Source organism: Littorina saxatilis, linkage group LG1 (genome assembly GCF_037325665.1).
Source record: "Littorina saxatilis isolate snail1 linkage group LG1, US_GU_Lsax_2.0, whole genome shotgun sequence".
In the NCBI taxonomy this organism is placed as follows: domain Eukaryota; kingdom Metazoa; phylum Mollusca; class Gastropoda; order Littorinimorpha; family Littorinidae; genus Littorina; species Littorina saxatilis.
The window spans coordinates 14,781,077-14,796,427 of record NC_090245.1 but is presented as its reverse complement, the minus strand read 5'-3'; the positions used below and the strand labels follow the sequence as shown (position 1 = coordinate 14,796,427).

Here is a 15,351-nt window from a genome sequence, read left to right as displayed (position 1 = left end):
ATGCACTAACCCATTACTTGTGTCCCAGCAGGCTTTAGTAAAACTAAATTAATACCTACTGGAAGATTACCAGTTTCCAGTGTGTTAAAATAGGCTTAACCTATCTACTGCTGGACTTACATCAGAACACTAACAGATTAAACTATACATGAATCGCGAGACAAGCGGCAAGAGAAGAGATTTTTGGAAAAAATACAGGTGAATGAGCAAGAAGGCAGAAAAAGGAAAAGAATTCATGAAGAAAAAGAGAGCATGACAGGAAAGAGGAACCAAAAATCTACCTAACAGCAAACTAGAAAGCTCCTGCGGTTCCAAAAACAGGAGGGGCCTTTAATTTCATAACCGCAGTGCCCCACTGCGGGAATCAAAACATATAGACGGTAGTCCTATTCTATGACACTTTAATTAATCAAAATTGTATGTGACGGTTCTCTTCCAATTTTTTTTGCCAAGAGCTACCTTGAATGCATCTCTGATCAGTAGAAAGCCATTCTTTGTTTATTACCCCCCAAAAAGATGATGTCATGCAAGTGTGACAAAACATCCCCATGAATGCTAAAAAAATAACAAATAAAAAACACCTTATCTAAAAATTCTAAAAGCAAGTGTAGTTTTGTTCTTTGAAAAAAAAAAAACCGTTTTATTTCTGGACTTTTTGCTGCAGGAAAACATCAGTTCCTAGAGCCTGCAGCATTTCCATTACCACATCACTCTGCTGAACACAACCTCGACTTAAAAAAAGAAAAATTCGGACATAGGAAAAACCATGACTTGGTTACACACACACAAAGTAACATTTTGTGAAAACAGCCTTACGCACAGCATTAGCAATTTCTCTGCTTTTAAAGCATCAATTGTCATTGAATGTAGAAAGGACATAGTCACACATGTACGCACACAGATCAGCAAATACGTTGTCATAAAAGCACTGAGCAAAAGTAGAAATGGTTATGTTAATACGGAAAGCAGAATTTGACAAACGCCTCAGCAGCAATCTAATAGGTTTTTTTAAATCAATATAGTCACGCAAAATAAATTGTCATGTTGATCAAGTCACTTGAAACATCAATTACTGTACATGCCATTTGTGAATCTCAACATATTTGTCACATTACTCATCAAAAACATATCAACGTCTCTTTGTATCACTTGTGAAACTCATCAAACTGAATCACATGTGACACTCATCAAATTACTGTATGTTAATGTTGTTGAGACACTCAACAAACTTAAATTTCACTTGTGAAACACATTAAATTCTCTACGGGGGACAACAGGCTTGATTACCGTAACCGCTTTCAGTCACCATAGCTGCAGAATTATAATAGAAAGAAGGCAACATCATGTATAATATATCTCACATCAAATTCCAGCTAAGACATTCCTCAGACCCACATTCACAGTTCAGTCAGTCATACTTGTGAGCCTCCAGGGCGTTTCTCGGCGCTTGCAGATAGAACATTCTATCTTTTGTATGCTCTTGCAGATTAAACTTCCTCTCTTTTATGCTCTTGCAGATGGAACTTTCTTTCTTATCTCTGCTCCTGCAGATGAAACTTGCTCTCTTTTCTCTGCTCTAGCAGATGAAACTTGCTCTCTTTTACGCTCTTGCAGATGGAACTTTCTATCTTTTCTCTGCTCTTGCAGATGGAACTTTCTTTCTTATCTCTGCTCCCACAGATATAAATTTGTCTCTTTTCTTTGCTCTTGTGGGTATAACTTTCTCTTCTTTCTCCCAGCAGCACCAAACCACATACCCTCAAATTCCCTTCAAACCTTTTAGCGGAGCATCTGTCCAGTCTTGTTTGTTTTCCCAAAAATGAATGGCACCACCAGTCTTTACAAAATAAAGTTGTCATTTGTGTGTGTGTAGTGTGTAGTGTGTGTGTGTGTGTGTGTGTGTGTGTGTGTGTAGTGTGTGTGTGTGTGTGTGTGTGTGTGTGATCGTAAGATCTGCTCGAACAATTCTCCTACAAATCACAGCAGGCTACAGATTTGTTCACACCTCCTTGTGAAGTAAGGCTTCTGTGGCCGTTCAGTTGACTGGCTGGTTGACGACAGTGGTGACGTAATAGTCGTGGACGTAAGCGAGAATGGCAACGGGTTGGCCAAGGATCAAGGAAAGCCACACTACGATGTTGCCCCATTTGCCGCTCATGTATTTTCCCGTAACGTACGCCAGAGGAACCTGAAGGGACAGACATGGAAAAATATCCTCTTTCACAACCAAACCATGCATCTTCTCATGACTGAAATAAGGTCAGCACTACAGAATCAAAAAACAAGAATTTTAAGTTCTTGGAATTAACATAACAAAAACGTTACATTTACTGTACATCGACCCAGTTTTAAGTAGACAGACAGACAAAAACTTATGGTACAAATAATTACCTCCTCTTGACATTGTCAATGAATTTCACATACAAGATGCCGGCAAGGTAATGTTTTTTGTTTTTTTGACAGCATTACAAGAAAAGAATACAACTTACTGCAACAATTTAGCAACAATACTAATCATTAATTTCGAACAAGTCACTGCACATGCAAATGCCAACTGTGGAAGCTCACACGTTCAAATACGGCATCATTACCTGGCAACTTATAGTTCTAAAACCTATTACATGGGTGGGACCAAAACATTTCATGAATCCTGAAGATGTTTAAGACACTGAAGGATTTGTATAATTAACAACAAAAACGTCACCACAGACATTACGAATACGGATTTCCGGCATATACCGGAAGAATCACATACTATTATTTGTTCTGGAAAAAAATGTATCAATGAAAATCTGACCTGCATAAGCATACCGGTGAATGCCCAGACTTTGAACATCTTCAGAGGTACACTGAGCAGATACTGTAACAGAACAAAAACATATACAACATGAACACTTTTTTTCTTCTTCTTTATCTTGTTTTACACTATTCACTTTGTTGCCTGCATGGAAATAGATGAACTCATAGAATAGACGATACTGCTGCGGAAATGTGCGTTTTTGCAGAAAATTCCAATGTGTGTTATTGATAAGACCTGCTTTTTAAAACACATTCCTCTCAACTTTATTGTACTAACTCTGACACACTAACCACATGATACAGAGGAACCCGCTATAAAAAGAACACCCTCAGAACCAGCCAAAAGTTTCCCTTCATAAAGTACAGTGTAGGTGGCTGGTCACAACAGCTAGATAATTTGGTCATAATATTAGACAAAGGGACAACAGAAGGTGTTCTTTACTGACAGGTGTCCTCTCATCAGAGGGACCTCACCGTAAAACAGTTCCAGATTTCACATTAACTCATTGTCTCCCGGGTATGGATATATCCTTACCCACTCATATGGCTCCATCTGACCAGGTACGGATATATCCGCTCAGACTGTAAGCTTCAGTCGCTTCCTGTAACGTGGATCTAACGCCTGCATTCCAGCGTGTTGATACACAGTTACTACAATTCTGAGTGACCCTCTGCAGTATAGCTGGTCTCGGCGAGAAGAAAAAAAAAAGGTCAACATAGGTGGGGTAGAAAATGTTAACAAAATCCTATGTGTGATGTCCAGTCATCAGCTAAATATTCTCGATGATAGAAAATGTGAAGAACTTTGCAATTACCTCATGAAAAAATGCAGAAACAAAGAAGACAGCAACTGAAGATGGCATTTTGCCCAATCCTCTTCTTCTCACTGGTTTATACAGGTGCCTGAAACAGAATACAAACAACAATATTACCATGGCCACTGAATCTTACCCGATATTCTTGTGAACTTGAATGTAATGTCTTCCACAACATAACAGTTGTAGAACAGTTGCAGTGATCCTCAAAGTCTTCGAAAATCAATTCCTGACATTTCCAATAACACATATTCTTTTTAACAGCAGACAGCATGTCAATATCATGTTCTTTTGCAAAGGAGGATTTGTATTCACATTCAGTCAAGCATTTAAAAGCTCTGCACTGAAAACCAACATACCTATGCAGGCATGCAAACCAACACAAACAATCAAAGGACACACCTTATGCACCATCTATGCACGGGGACGTTCCAGTTCTGCCAAAATTCTGAGATTGTATCCGCATTCCTGCACAAAAATGAAAGAAAGGTTTCAAAGTTATTTCCTGGTGCAAGAAAGCCACAAAAACAAGTGTAATAGATTTTTTTTAATATAAAAAATAGCACCTCTTTTTTGCTAAGTTACAGTAATACATTTTTGCGAGATTAAACCAGCACCTGCTTTCAATGTTACACTCTCTCCTACTTTACACAGCACAATGTTGAAACAAACATATTTTGGAATAACGACTCCCCACAGATAATAAAATGATAACGGACACTGGGGCAAACATTTCCAATCCTTCTTGAGTAAGGTCAATGCATATAAGACAATGACGAAAAATGATGTTTTCCTGTCTGTGTCACAAACGGCATTACCATTATATTCCTTTAAAATGTATTATTCAGGTGAATCTGTTTCCTTACTAATATTCTTAACACTTGTTTAAAATTGTTTGTCATATGGAATGGAAGAGCACAAGAAATATAACTTGATGTGTATTTCCTGCAGGATGAAAATGGAAAATTTTTAATTAAATTTTGATTTAATAAATATACTTACCCAATTCTTATGAATGCATTGACTTCAGTCCCACATGCTAGATGTCGAAAAAACCACTCAAATTACCTGCCCTTAGTAGGGTGGTAACCAAGCTAAAAGCGACGCCATAGCCGTTGCTATGGCCTGACCTTGCTCAGTTACCCACAACACCCTGCGCACCACGTGAGCGCCAGCATCCGTAATAATCATTCGAGACTATTAAAACACCCCAAGGATATAAGACAGCGGGGATCGATGGGAGGGTATTAACTATAAGAATTGGGTAAGTATATTTATTAAATCAAAATTTAATTAAAAATTTTCCATTTAATCACATATTCTTACTCCAATTCTTATGAATGCAGATTACTCCTAAAGGCGGAGGGAACCTACTTATGTCCTTGTAAGAACCTGCCCTGCAGCAACTAAAGCCAGCAATGAACTGGAGCCGTCTAGCCGCGTGCAGGAGATATCCCGAAGATAGAAACCGATGAACACATCATCTGATCTCCAGTAAGCCGTTTGCAAAGCTTCGCCTAGGCGACCAGAACGCAACACGGCAATAAAGGAAGCACAAAATCTGTACCCGAGCTGTTGGCAAACTTCGCATAGGCGAGAGGAACACCACCAGCCAGAGAAGAACACCAGACTCTGGACTCCCTAACGCCTGAAAAGGAATAGAGGGAGGACTGAACGCCCCCCCCACCCTGTTCAAAACGCACCACTCATAGGACTGTCCTATGAATGTAGCAGAGCCTCTAGAGAGAGACAAATAAAAGATGTCTCTTTCGCCCCATTGTAAAGAAATAAGAACCTGAGCTAAAGCTCGTGGTTCCAAAAGACAGTAAAGTCAAAAAAGGGATTTAAAAAGTCTAACCAGACAGTTAGAAAATCCGAATCTCCCGGAGCGAGAATCCTCCCGAGAGGAGGGAATCAAACACCAGAGGATATTGACCAGGTTTCTGAAACCCCAAAACCTGGCCAAAAACCGTGAACAAACGGAACCAAAAGCCCTAAGGCTACATCCTCTGGCAAACCCCAAAAACGCATGCGCCTCACTGCCCTATAGGGCTGAGGCCCAGAGTAAATAGAACAAAGTCCAACGCGCTAAACAAGGGGGAGCCTCTAAACCTCGTAAAACAAGGTCCTTTGATCATGCCCACAAGAGCGCCATGAGCAACAGAAGAGAGGCCTATTTGTTTCAAAACAGCTGAGATAGCCAAGACGCCGGAACCTCAAAGAAGAGGCCCAGCTGCCCAAAGCCAAAAACTGAAACAGAAGTGAAAAACCACCTGGCTTGAGAGAGGGGCGCTAAGGAGATGCACCCCCGCTCTATATCCCCAATTGGCCAAGGAGGCCAAAAAAGGAGCATACACAGATAAAGTGGAGGAAATATATGCTTCATGCCCAAAGGCCAGAGTCAGAACCCATGATCTAAAACACAAACAGCCCGCCTCCAGACCCGTAAGCAGATGGGCCAACCCCTGTGCAAGCCCTGAGAGGACCTGTTGAGCGAGTCGGCCAGATCGCAGAGCTGGCCGGGGAGATATTCCCCTGAGAAAATGATTTAGTGTGAAACCCCAATCAGAATCCCTTATACTCTGTCTGACAGGGAGTGAGAACTTGCTCCTCCCAGCTAGTTCACATAAGAAGCAACAGAAGAATTGCCCGAATGCAACAGGACATGCCTGTAAATAGCCAAAAAGAAAGGCTAGTAGACTAAGAGCTACTGCTCCTAACCCCAGGCAAAAGAGAAGCCCAAGGAGTTGCGTCTACATCACAGCCTCAAGACTGCAATGCCAGTGCAGGACCCATCCAGACGAAAACGCATCCATAAAGCGGTCTAAGTCCGGGGGGAAACAAAGCTAGGGAAAAAACACCCTGAGCGATCCAAAAGGATTCCAGCCACCTTCCCGCGTGGAGGAACCCACTCTGGAGGAGGACCCTCATGTCCCAGACCTGTGAGGCCGAACCCTCCAAAAAACTTGAGGAAAGACTAGAGGGCCAGCATAGCTATCGATACCGTCCGACCGAAGACCGGGTCTAAAGACCCCGCAGAGGCCTGCTCTCGTGCCAGTCTGGCAGTGAAAAGAGCTTAAAGCCTCCCTATTCTCTCTTGTGTGAAGAACAAACCCTCCAAGAGACAAAGTCGAACAGCATGCCCAGGTAAAAAACCTGGGATAAAGACAGCTCGGAATTTTGCCTGGATACTGAGAGCACCAGGCAAAAAGCCTGGTTCAACACCAAAAGAAAGTGCAGCTGACAAGCTGATTGACCTTGAAAAAGCTCAACCAGCCCCCGAGATCGTCCAGAGACCAACACCCTCCAGAAACCGAGCCCTTTCCTGTGTGCAGAAACGCAGAAGGAAAGCTCATGTGAGAGCACAGAGGCAAATCTCTGCCAAAGCTGAAAGCTCTAGCCCATGCCGACCCACCTCTCGCAGAGAGGGAGGAGACACTGAACCAAAACACCCCTTTGTAACCGGGAGCGCATAAACGCGCTGCCAGCGGTCCAATAAGTAAGGGAAAGATTCCAGCTATTGAGTAGGTTTTAACAACCCCCGAAAAAGCCTGACCCTTGCTTCCTGCAACCAGCGTGAAATCAAACCCCTTGTAAAAGAAGGGGACCACACCAAGCAAAAACAGTGTGGGCCTAAAACGTCACCGAGAAACTCCTCCGCTCGGTGACGACCCCAGCCCAAGCTGCCAGCAGCCTGGCTAAAGCCTTATCCAAGGCATCCTCCCTCACCCAAAAGAGCGTTCAGGGAGCCAGAGACCAACACCCTCCAGAAACCGAGCCCTTTCCTGTGTGCAGAAACGCAGAAGGAAAGCTCATGTGAGAGCACAGAGGCAAATCTCTGCCAAAGCTGAAAGCTCTAGCCCATGCCGACCCACCTCTCGCAGAGAGGGAGGAGACACTGAACCAAAACACCCCTTTGTAACCGGGAGCGCATAAACGCGCTGCCAGCGGTCCAATAAGTAAGGGAAAGATTCCAGCTATTGAGTAGGTTTTAACAACCCCTGAAAAAGCCTGACCCTTGCTTCCTGCAACCAGCGTGAAATCAAACCCCTTGTAAAAGAAGGGGACCACACCAAGCAAAAACAGTGTGGGCCTAAAACGTCACCGAGAAACTCCTCCGCTCGGTGACGACCCCAGCCCAAGCTGCCAGCAGCCTGGCTAAAGCCTTATCCAAGGCATCCTCCCTCACCCAAAAGAGCGTTCAGGGAGGATAAGATTGCCAAAAAGAAAGCACAGAAGAGAGTCTCAGCCAAAGCAGAAAACTCCAAACCATGCCATACTAGCTCCTCCAGAGAGGAGAGGGAGGAGTAACATCATGAAAACCCCATGTTCCCTGTGGTCTGTAAGCGAAGCCAGGAAACTAACCCCTGGCAATAAAAAAGTCCGGATCAGACCCTGAGCCTGAAAATTCCCTGCTATCTTCTTCCGCACTAAAAGTGAGGACGAAGCAGCCTGAAACCCCGAAGCCAGCAGTTCCCTGCGTATGAAGCAGCGGGAAAGGTGTAGGCTGAAGACCACTAACCTAAGGTGCGGATCAAGCCAAAAAGTGTGGAATGTGGTAGGCAATCACCAGAGACTCAGCAAATGAAACAATTGCGAGAAAGCCTGTGAAAACCCAAAACCATCCCGGAAGAGGAAGGAAGAGAGACACCCCCAACCTATCCGGGACAAAGTAAACTGCAACAGCAGCCGCTCTATGTATGGGAAGCCTACAACCAGTATGCAGCCCTATACACTCCCCCTCCTCAAACAAGGAGTCCGAAACCTAACCACCAGTTGTGTAAAACACAAAAGGAGGGGAGACAGGGGAGGTCGCGCACTAAATACTCCTGCCGATAACACCGCCAAGAGTGTGGATGAAGAGCGTGATCAGTCTCTGACTGCCAACCCAAACCGCCCACCTGAACAAGAGGTGGGGGGAAGAGGGGTTGGTAACTGGCACAGCTCCCTGCCGAGAAGGAGAGAGAGTGGGGAAACAAGACAAAGCCGGGCCCGGCGCGTCTTACCCCACCCGCTGTGCGAGAGAAGCATCCCAGTGCTAAGAACCAGACTACCTGGTTTGAACCACAACTCACCCCAAGTGGGGAGGGGGGTGGTCCAGCAAAGCCGTAACCCCTAGAGGGGGTAAAGACAGAAACAGAGAAACGGCCGTAAACGGCCGATCCTCACTCGTCCACCTGCCGAAGTCAAGTAGCCCCATCACTCACCCACCCCTAGGAGGGGGGGGGGGGGGGGGGGTGACCTAAGGTGCTGGCTAAGGACAATGACCCCTGGCCAGGCGATACTATAGCCGAGTCCCCGCAGACCATTGTGAATACAAAGAATGGGAGACTGGAGAGAAAGAGTATGTTCTGTCTCCGCCTGTCACAGGTAGACAGCCGGCACAGCCCGTGCAGAGAACAAAACGGAGCAAAGCTCATTGTTCCCTGACCACTGTGCGAGACACCCTGCCGAGAACAAAAGAGAGTCAAGCTCATTGTTTCGCGACCGCTACCCGCGACAAGCGTGGGCAGCTAACACAGCCACCTGTCCCAAATGGAGCAGAGAAGGAGTATGTAACGTAGCCTGGAAAGCCGTACATAGCACCCCCGCTGTGTAGAAAGGCCTGAGCCACGCCATGCCCCAGATGGGGAGGGGGGTGGCTCGTCACAGCAGTAAGAGCGACGGAGAGAGACGAACCGAAAAACGGCCGACCCCCCTCCGTCCACCTGCCGAAGTCCTATAGCCCACCGCCCACCCACCCCGATAGGGGAGGAGAACGATTGTCGGGCCAGGACAATAGAGGCACAGACTGTGAAGAGAGTCTAACAGCGCCCACCCCGTCCAACCCAGAGGGAGGGAAAGGGTGGAACGCTGCTCCAGCTCCTGCCCGGTGGGCGGGAAAGAGTGAGTCACTGATAACCCCCCCACCCGAACGCGCCCGGGGGGCGGGAAAGGGTGGGAAGCTAACACAGCCCCCTGCCCCCAATGGGACAGGGATGGACCAAGGCCAGGCTGCGACTTACCATGCCCCCCCTCTCCCTCTTCCACCAGGGGAGAGAGCTGACTTCCCACCGCAGCAGTGCTAAAAGCAAGCTGAGCGGGAAGAGACAGAGAGGAAGCAGCAGCCCCCTGCCCCCAATGGGACAGGGATGGACCAAGGCCAGGCTGCGACTTACCATGCCCCCCCTCTCCCTCTCCCACCAGGGGAGAGAGCTGACTTCCCACCGCAGCAGTGCTAAAAGCAAGCTGAGCGGGAAGAGACAGAGAGGAAGCAGACCCCCTCTCCCTACGGAGAGAGTGCTCGCGAACAACCCAGTCTACCAGTGGCAGAAAGGACTGAACCGAACTGGCCATTTGCACCAGACGACGGTGCGACGCAGGAGCGCCCCCCCTATCCCCCCCCCCCATTGGCGGGGGGGCTGCGTAACACACTGTGAAGTACCGGAGGTAATCAGAGTGGTTAGACGCAGGCAGGGAGCAGGCCCCCCCTCCTAAAAGGAGGGGGTGCTCGAGAACAGCCCAGAGCCACCAAAGGCAAAAAACGGGCTGAACCGAACAGGCCATTTGCACTAGACCACAGTGCGAAGCTGACGAACGGGAGGGCGGGAACCGCCGATCGCGCCTGAAACAGCTGAGAATAAAGACACAAAACATCGTTAATTCCCCCCCAAAAGGAGGACATTGACTGATTCCTCTTACGCAGAGAAAGGGGAAAGAATAGCCACACGGCCACCCCCCCCCCCCCCCCATCAGTCGCACTGACGACGATCCAACAAAAAGTCTATAAGGAGCCTAAAGGCTGATTAACCCCAACAGGGGAAGCGAGCTGAGAAAGAACTGAACCCGCCCTCGGAGGGATAGGAACATTAAAAGAAGTGCTGTTTGACGGATCTACGACCCGCATAATAGGCAAATCAAAGTTCTTTGGCTACTCTTAGGTATAGTTTTCTTAAACGGGCTAAGAGCCTTGTCACCTTCCAGTCTCGCGCCAAGTTTAGCTTTGTTGTCGGCCATTTTAAGACCGGCGAAAAACAGTCACCCAGAACGAAAAACTTCTGCGTGCGTGTTCAACACAAAGCTATCACCATTCATACCAAACATAAACAGGAAAGATCTCACCAAAAGGTAGACGGACAGGTAGACCCACAAGAAACCGGCTAGTCTCACGGACGAGCAGGCATGCGAAGGCCAAAAGTGAGTGACAAAATTCCGACACGTCCACCGTGTGTTGTCGAAAGTCGAGAATGATTATTACGGATGCTGGCGCTCACGTGGTGCGCAGGGTGTTGTGGGTAACTGAGCAAGGTCAGGCCATAGCAACGGCTATGGCGTTGCTTTTAGCTTGGTTACCACCCTACTAAGGGCAGGTAATTTGAGTGGTTTTTTCGACATCTAGCATGTGGGACTGAAGTCAATGCATTCATAAGAATTGGAGTAAGAATATGTGATTAAATCATCTTCTAGTTAATGTTTTTAAAGAGTGTGACACACGCAACATAACTTTCAATGAACAGCTATTTATGTGTTCAGTACTTCTTATCACTTTGATGGTAGGTTCTGTGTTTGCAGACGATATTGAAAAAGAGTGAAAGTCAGTTTTAACATCCATTTCCATCTGATCAAATTTCAGTACACAGACCCACGCCTTTTTTATAAGCAAGAGAGAGACTTACCACCAGTCCTGGTAGAAATCACGATCGCCAAACATCAAGAGTTCGGCCAGCACATTGAGCATGGAGTGAAAGAAGGCGTAGAAGAACATGAGCCAGATCAGGTGGTTGGGGACCTGAAATGACAAAAAACCACCACTGTATACATTTCAAGCAATTTGTTTGATTTTTTGTGGCCAGTTTTTATGTCATTTCGATCAAGCACACAATTGCCTTGACAGCTGGCAAAATATAAAAATAGAAGAAAAAATCTAAATCATTGGCACCTAAACCCCTCTTAAAGCACCTATTTACCAAGGTCTTCCACTTTGATATGTTTTTCTCCCTGGTACTGTGGAACCCGCTTTTAACCCAACTCCCCCCCCCCCCCCCCCCCCATTTCAGACTTTGCTTTTTCAGATTTTCTGTTCCTAACCTTTGTAAAGGTATCTCCATTTTTAGGCTCCTTTATTTTTAGACCTGATTATCTCAGATTATTTTAGGTCTTATAAGGGGGTTCCACTGTATAATCCAACACTGTGACATCAAGTGTAGACTTACTGCGAGTTTCAGCAGACGTTCCATGCACCTGAAGAAGTCCAGCTCCGACAAGGGTTTGATGGCGTTGTTGATGGTCGGGACAATCCACTGAAAAAACGGAAACAAAGAAAGGAACGAATGAATTACGTGTTTCAATTCCTGTGGGTGTTTCTGTCCCCTTTTCTTTTACCCCAATCTCTGTTCAACTCATTGTCTCCAAGGTACGCAGGGTTTAGCCTGGAAGAAAACGACAATGGGACATCTGTCCCCCTCAACCAAATTCTGATGGGACATTAAAGTCATAGTCAAAGACAAAACGCGCAAAGCAGGCTAGGCGATCCGAAAATGCTTTTGTCAAAAGAGGCAAAATAGTTACTATTATAGTATTTGGTGCCATAATTATGATGATATGAGAATTTGCCAGTGTATCAGGTTTTCATTTTTTCATTTTTCATTTTCATTACTTTATTGTCCCATCGCTGGGAAATTCGGGTCGCTTCCTCCCAGTGGAAAGCTAGCAGCAACGGAGTCGCGCTACCCAGGTGTCTGCGTGTTTAGGTGTATTCAGCCACCTGCACTTATGGCAGAATGACCAAGGTCTTTTACGTGCCATTGTGATGACACGGGGGTGGGACATGGCTTCCGTCTCTGGGTCTGCACATAAAGTTGACCCATGTCCGTCCCGGCCCGAATTCGAACCTGGGACCTTTCGATCACAAGTCCAGTGCTCTACCAACTGAGCTACCGTGTGTGTGTGTGGATCTGTGTTTCGATCGATAAGCTTATCGCTTCTTCCAGAGAGGCAAACGTGCAAGCACAGATAGTTGGCAGGATTGGTTGAATACTAATGAATTACAATTTAAAAGCCAATCACAGTGCGTTTCACAACCTCGCAAGTTGCTAGGCTTAGCGCGCATTTTTACTTGAAAAGTGTGCATGGGGTGGCGCAGGGAATTCCAATGGGACATTTTTAGATGTTATGAGCCAATGGTGCAAGCCGCACAAGTAAATGAAACCTTGGGCACGGATATATCCGTACCCACTCATATGGCTCATCTGACCTGGTTCGGATATATCCGTACACACAGTCACTTCAGTCGCTTCCTGTAACGTCGATCTAACGCCTGCATTCCAGCGTGTTGATACAGTTTCTACACAGTTACAATTCTGAGTGACCAGCTGCAGCACAGCTGATCTCGGCTAAAAAAAATGTGGTCAACATAGGTGGGGTAGAAAGTATTAACCCCTATTCCCATTCAACTCTTACTCTTAGGGATTTTTGATTTTCATACGTTTTTTTAACGTCACTAAAGAGAACTAGAATGCATCCCCATCGTCAATGGCCAGCCAAACTGACAAACACTGTTTTCAGGTCCTTACGACTGCAGTGGGCGGGGATGTAGCTCAGTCGGTAGCGCACTGGATTTGTATCCAGTTGGCCGCTGTCAGCGTGAGTTCGTCCCCACGTTCGGCGAGAGATTTATTTCTCAGAGTCAACTTTGTGTGCAGACTCTCCTCGGTGTCCGAACACCCCCGTGTGTACACGCAAGCACAAGACCAAGTGCGCACGAAAAAGATCCTGTAATCCATGTCAGAGTTCGGTGGGTTATAGAAACACGAAAATACCCAGCATGCTTCCTCCGAAAACGGCGTATGGCTGCCTAAATGGCGGGGTAAAAAAACGGTCATACACGTAAAATTCCACTCGTGCAAAAAACACGAGTGTACGTGGGAGTTTCAGCCCACGAACGCAGAAGAAGTAGAAGAAGACGACTGCAGCAGTATATTATTTTGATATGTCACTCTGATGATCAGATATCGACTAAAATGCTTATCCAAGGAAATGGAGCATCATGATCAGTCAAAATATAGTCAAACCTGCCCAGGCAACCACCTCTGGATTATCAGGCATGAAAACTGAAAAAAAAAAATATACTGAAAATAAAATTCGAAGGCGCGTAGCGCCAAGTTTCGCAGGCGCGAAGCGCCAAGAATTTTTTTTTTCAAGGGTGCAATTTGGTGCAATCTGGGGCTATCTGAGCCTTAAAATTGGATTCAAACATGGCCCCAAAACTATTTTACTATAACTATGACTAGGGGAGAAAAAAAAAATAAATAAATAAAAAAAAAATTTAAAATTTTAAAAAAAAAAAAAAAGGAAAAATACGGGGGGAAAAAAAAATAATACGGTTTATTTTTTTCAAAAATACGGAAAATACGGAGAATTTTCATGCCTGATTATCACCACCTGCCCACAACAACCACAGCAAAAAATCTCCGACGTGTTAATGTTGTTGTATTTCATATAATTTACCATTTCATAGTGACCACCTGTCTTTAGCAATCCCTTTTGGTCATTCCTTTGGGTGGTCTTAGAGACAGGTTTGACTGTACAGTGGTGCAGTGGAAAAAAGATTATTGACTCACCTGTTGTACTAGTCCAATAATCACCATCATTAGGAAAACCTGAAACCAAACCAAGTGTTTCCTTTGAAGCTGATTCAAAAATCAAATCAATCAAGTAAGATTAATTTATCCGATAGCTATGTTTATCCAAAAGCTGCAACAGGGATGCTTAGATCTTTTGCTATTCCACCATACTTAGTAGACACATAAATAATTATATTCAAAAACATTCCCTTAATGTTAAGAGAGAGAGAGAGAGAGAGAGAGAGAGAGAGAGAGAGAGAGAGAGAGAGAGAGAGAGAGAGAGAGAGAGAGAGAGAGAGATAGAGAGACTGAGAGAGGTAAGAGCGAGATAGAGCTGGAGAGAGATACAAAAAGAGATATAGACAAAGCGAGAGAGAGAGAGAGAAAAAATAAGAGAGAGAGAATAAGAGAGAGAGAGAATAAGAGAGAGAGAGAGATTGAGAGATAGAGCGGGAGAGAGATACAGAAAGATATAGACAGACAAAGAGAGACAGAAAGAGAGAGGGAGAAAAGAGAGAGAGAGAAAAGAGAGAGAGAGAGAGAGAAAGAGAGAGAGAAAAAAGAGAGAGAGAGAAAGAGAGAGAGAGAGAGAGAGAAAAAAGAGAGAGAGAGAGAGAGAGAGAGAGAGAGAGAGAGAGAGAGAGAGAGAGAGAGAGAGAGAGAGTTTACCATTTCAAGTATCCGCTTGATGAGAAATCTTTTCCTGATGCGAGCAGACCTGGGGAAGTTCAGTTCATAACACAGTGTGGGTGCCAAAACAAAGTATGCCATGTCTGCAATGAAACAAATATATACAATCATCATTATTTTGGCTGAGTCACCACTGATTTACTATTCCTTCACGGGAATACATTCAGTTTGGCTGAAAATGCTGTGTCCTGGATAAAATGCTTCTATTACACAGGCAAGCAACAAGCAAACGTGACAAACCACATACTGTAATGAAATATAATGGGACCATTCACAATCTTTTTTCTTTCCTCTTCATGTTTTAATTCCATCCCTTTTTTATTCGGTGATTTTGTGAAAGGAATTTCAGGTTTGTTTTCTGTTGCCTTTTCAGCAAAGAGCCATCTGGGATATAATTACATGTATATATACACAAGCAACTACACTATTGTGCACAATTGATGATT

General features: G+C 45.1%; 1 protein-coding gene across 2 annotated transcripts in view; it reads right to left on the bottom strand.

Moving 5' to 3' along the window:
* Positions 1 to 1,906: 1,906 nt before the first annotated feature.
* LOC138962618 (diacylglycerol O-acyltransferase 1-like) overlaps positions 1,907 to 15,351 on the bottom strand; it is a 34,007-nt gene continuing 20,562 nt past the window's right edge. For both annotated transcript variants that reach the window (XM_070334515.1, XM_070334505.1), the window contains exons 9-16: positions 14,885 to 14,988; positions 14,213 to 14,251; positions 11,807 to 11,893; positions 11,270 to 11,382; positions 4,017 to 4,082; positions 3,615 to 3,702; positions 2,798 to 2,860; positions 1,907 to 2,188 (exon numbers count right to left, since the gene is read on the bottom strand). In XM_070334515.1, the coding sequence (XP_070190616.1) occupies positions 2,036 to 2,188; positions 2,798 to 2,860; positions 3,615 to 3,702; positions 4,017 to 4,082; positions 11,270 to 11,382; positions 11,807 to 11,893; positions 14,213 to 14,251; positions 14,885 to 14,988 (713 nt within the window). In that variant the 3' untranslated portion in view covers positions 1,907 to 2,035. The remainder of the gene's footprint in view (positions 2,189 to 2,797; positions 2,861 to 3,614; positions 3,703 to 4,016; positions 4,083 to 11,269; positions 11,383 to 11,806; positions 11,894 to 14,212; positions 14,252 to 14,884; positions 14,989 to 15,351) is intronic.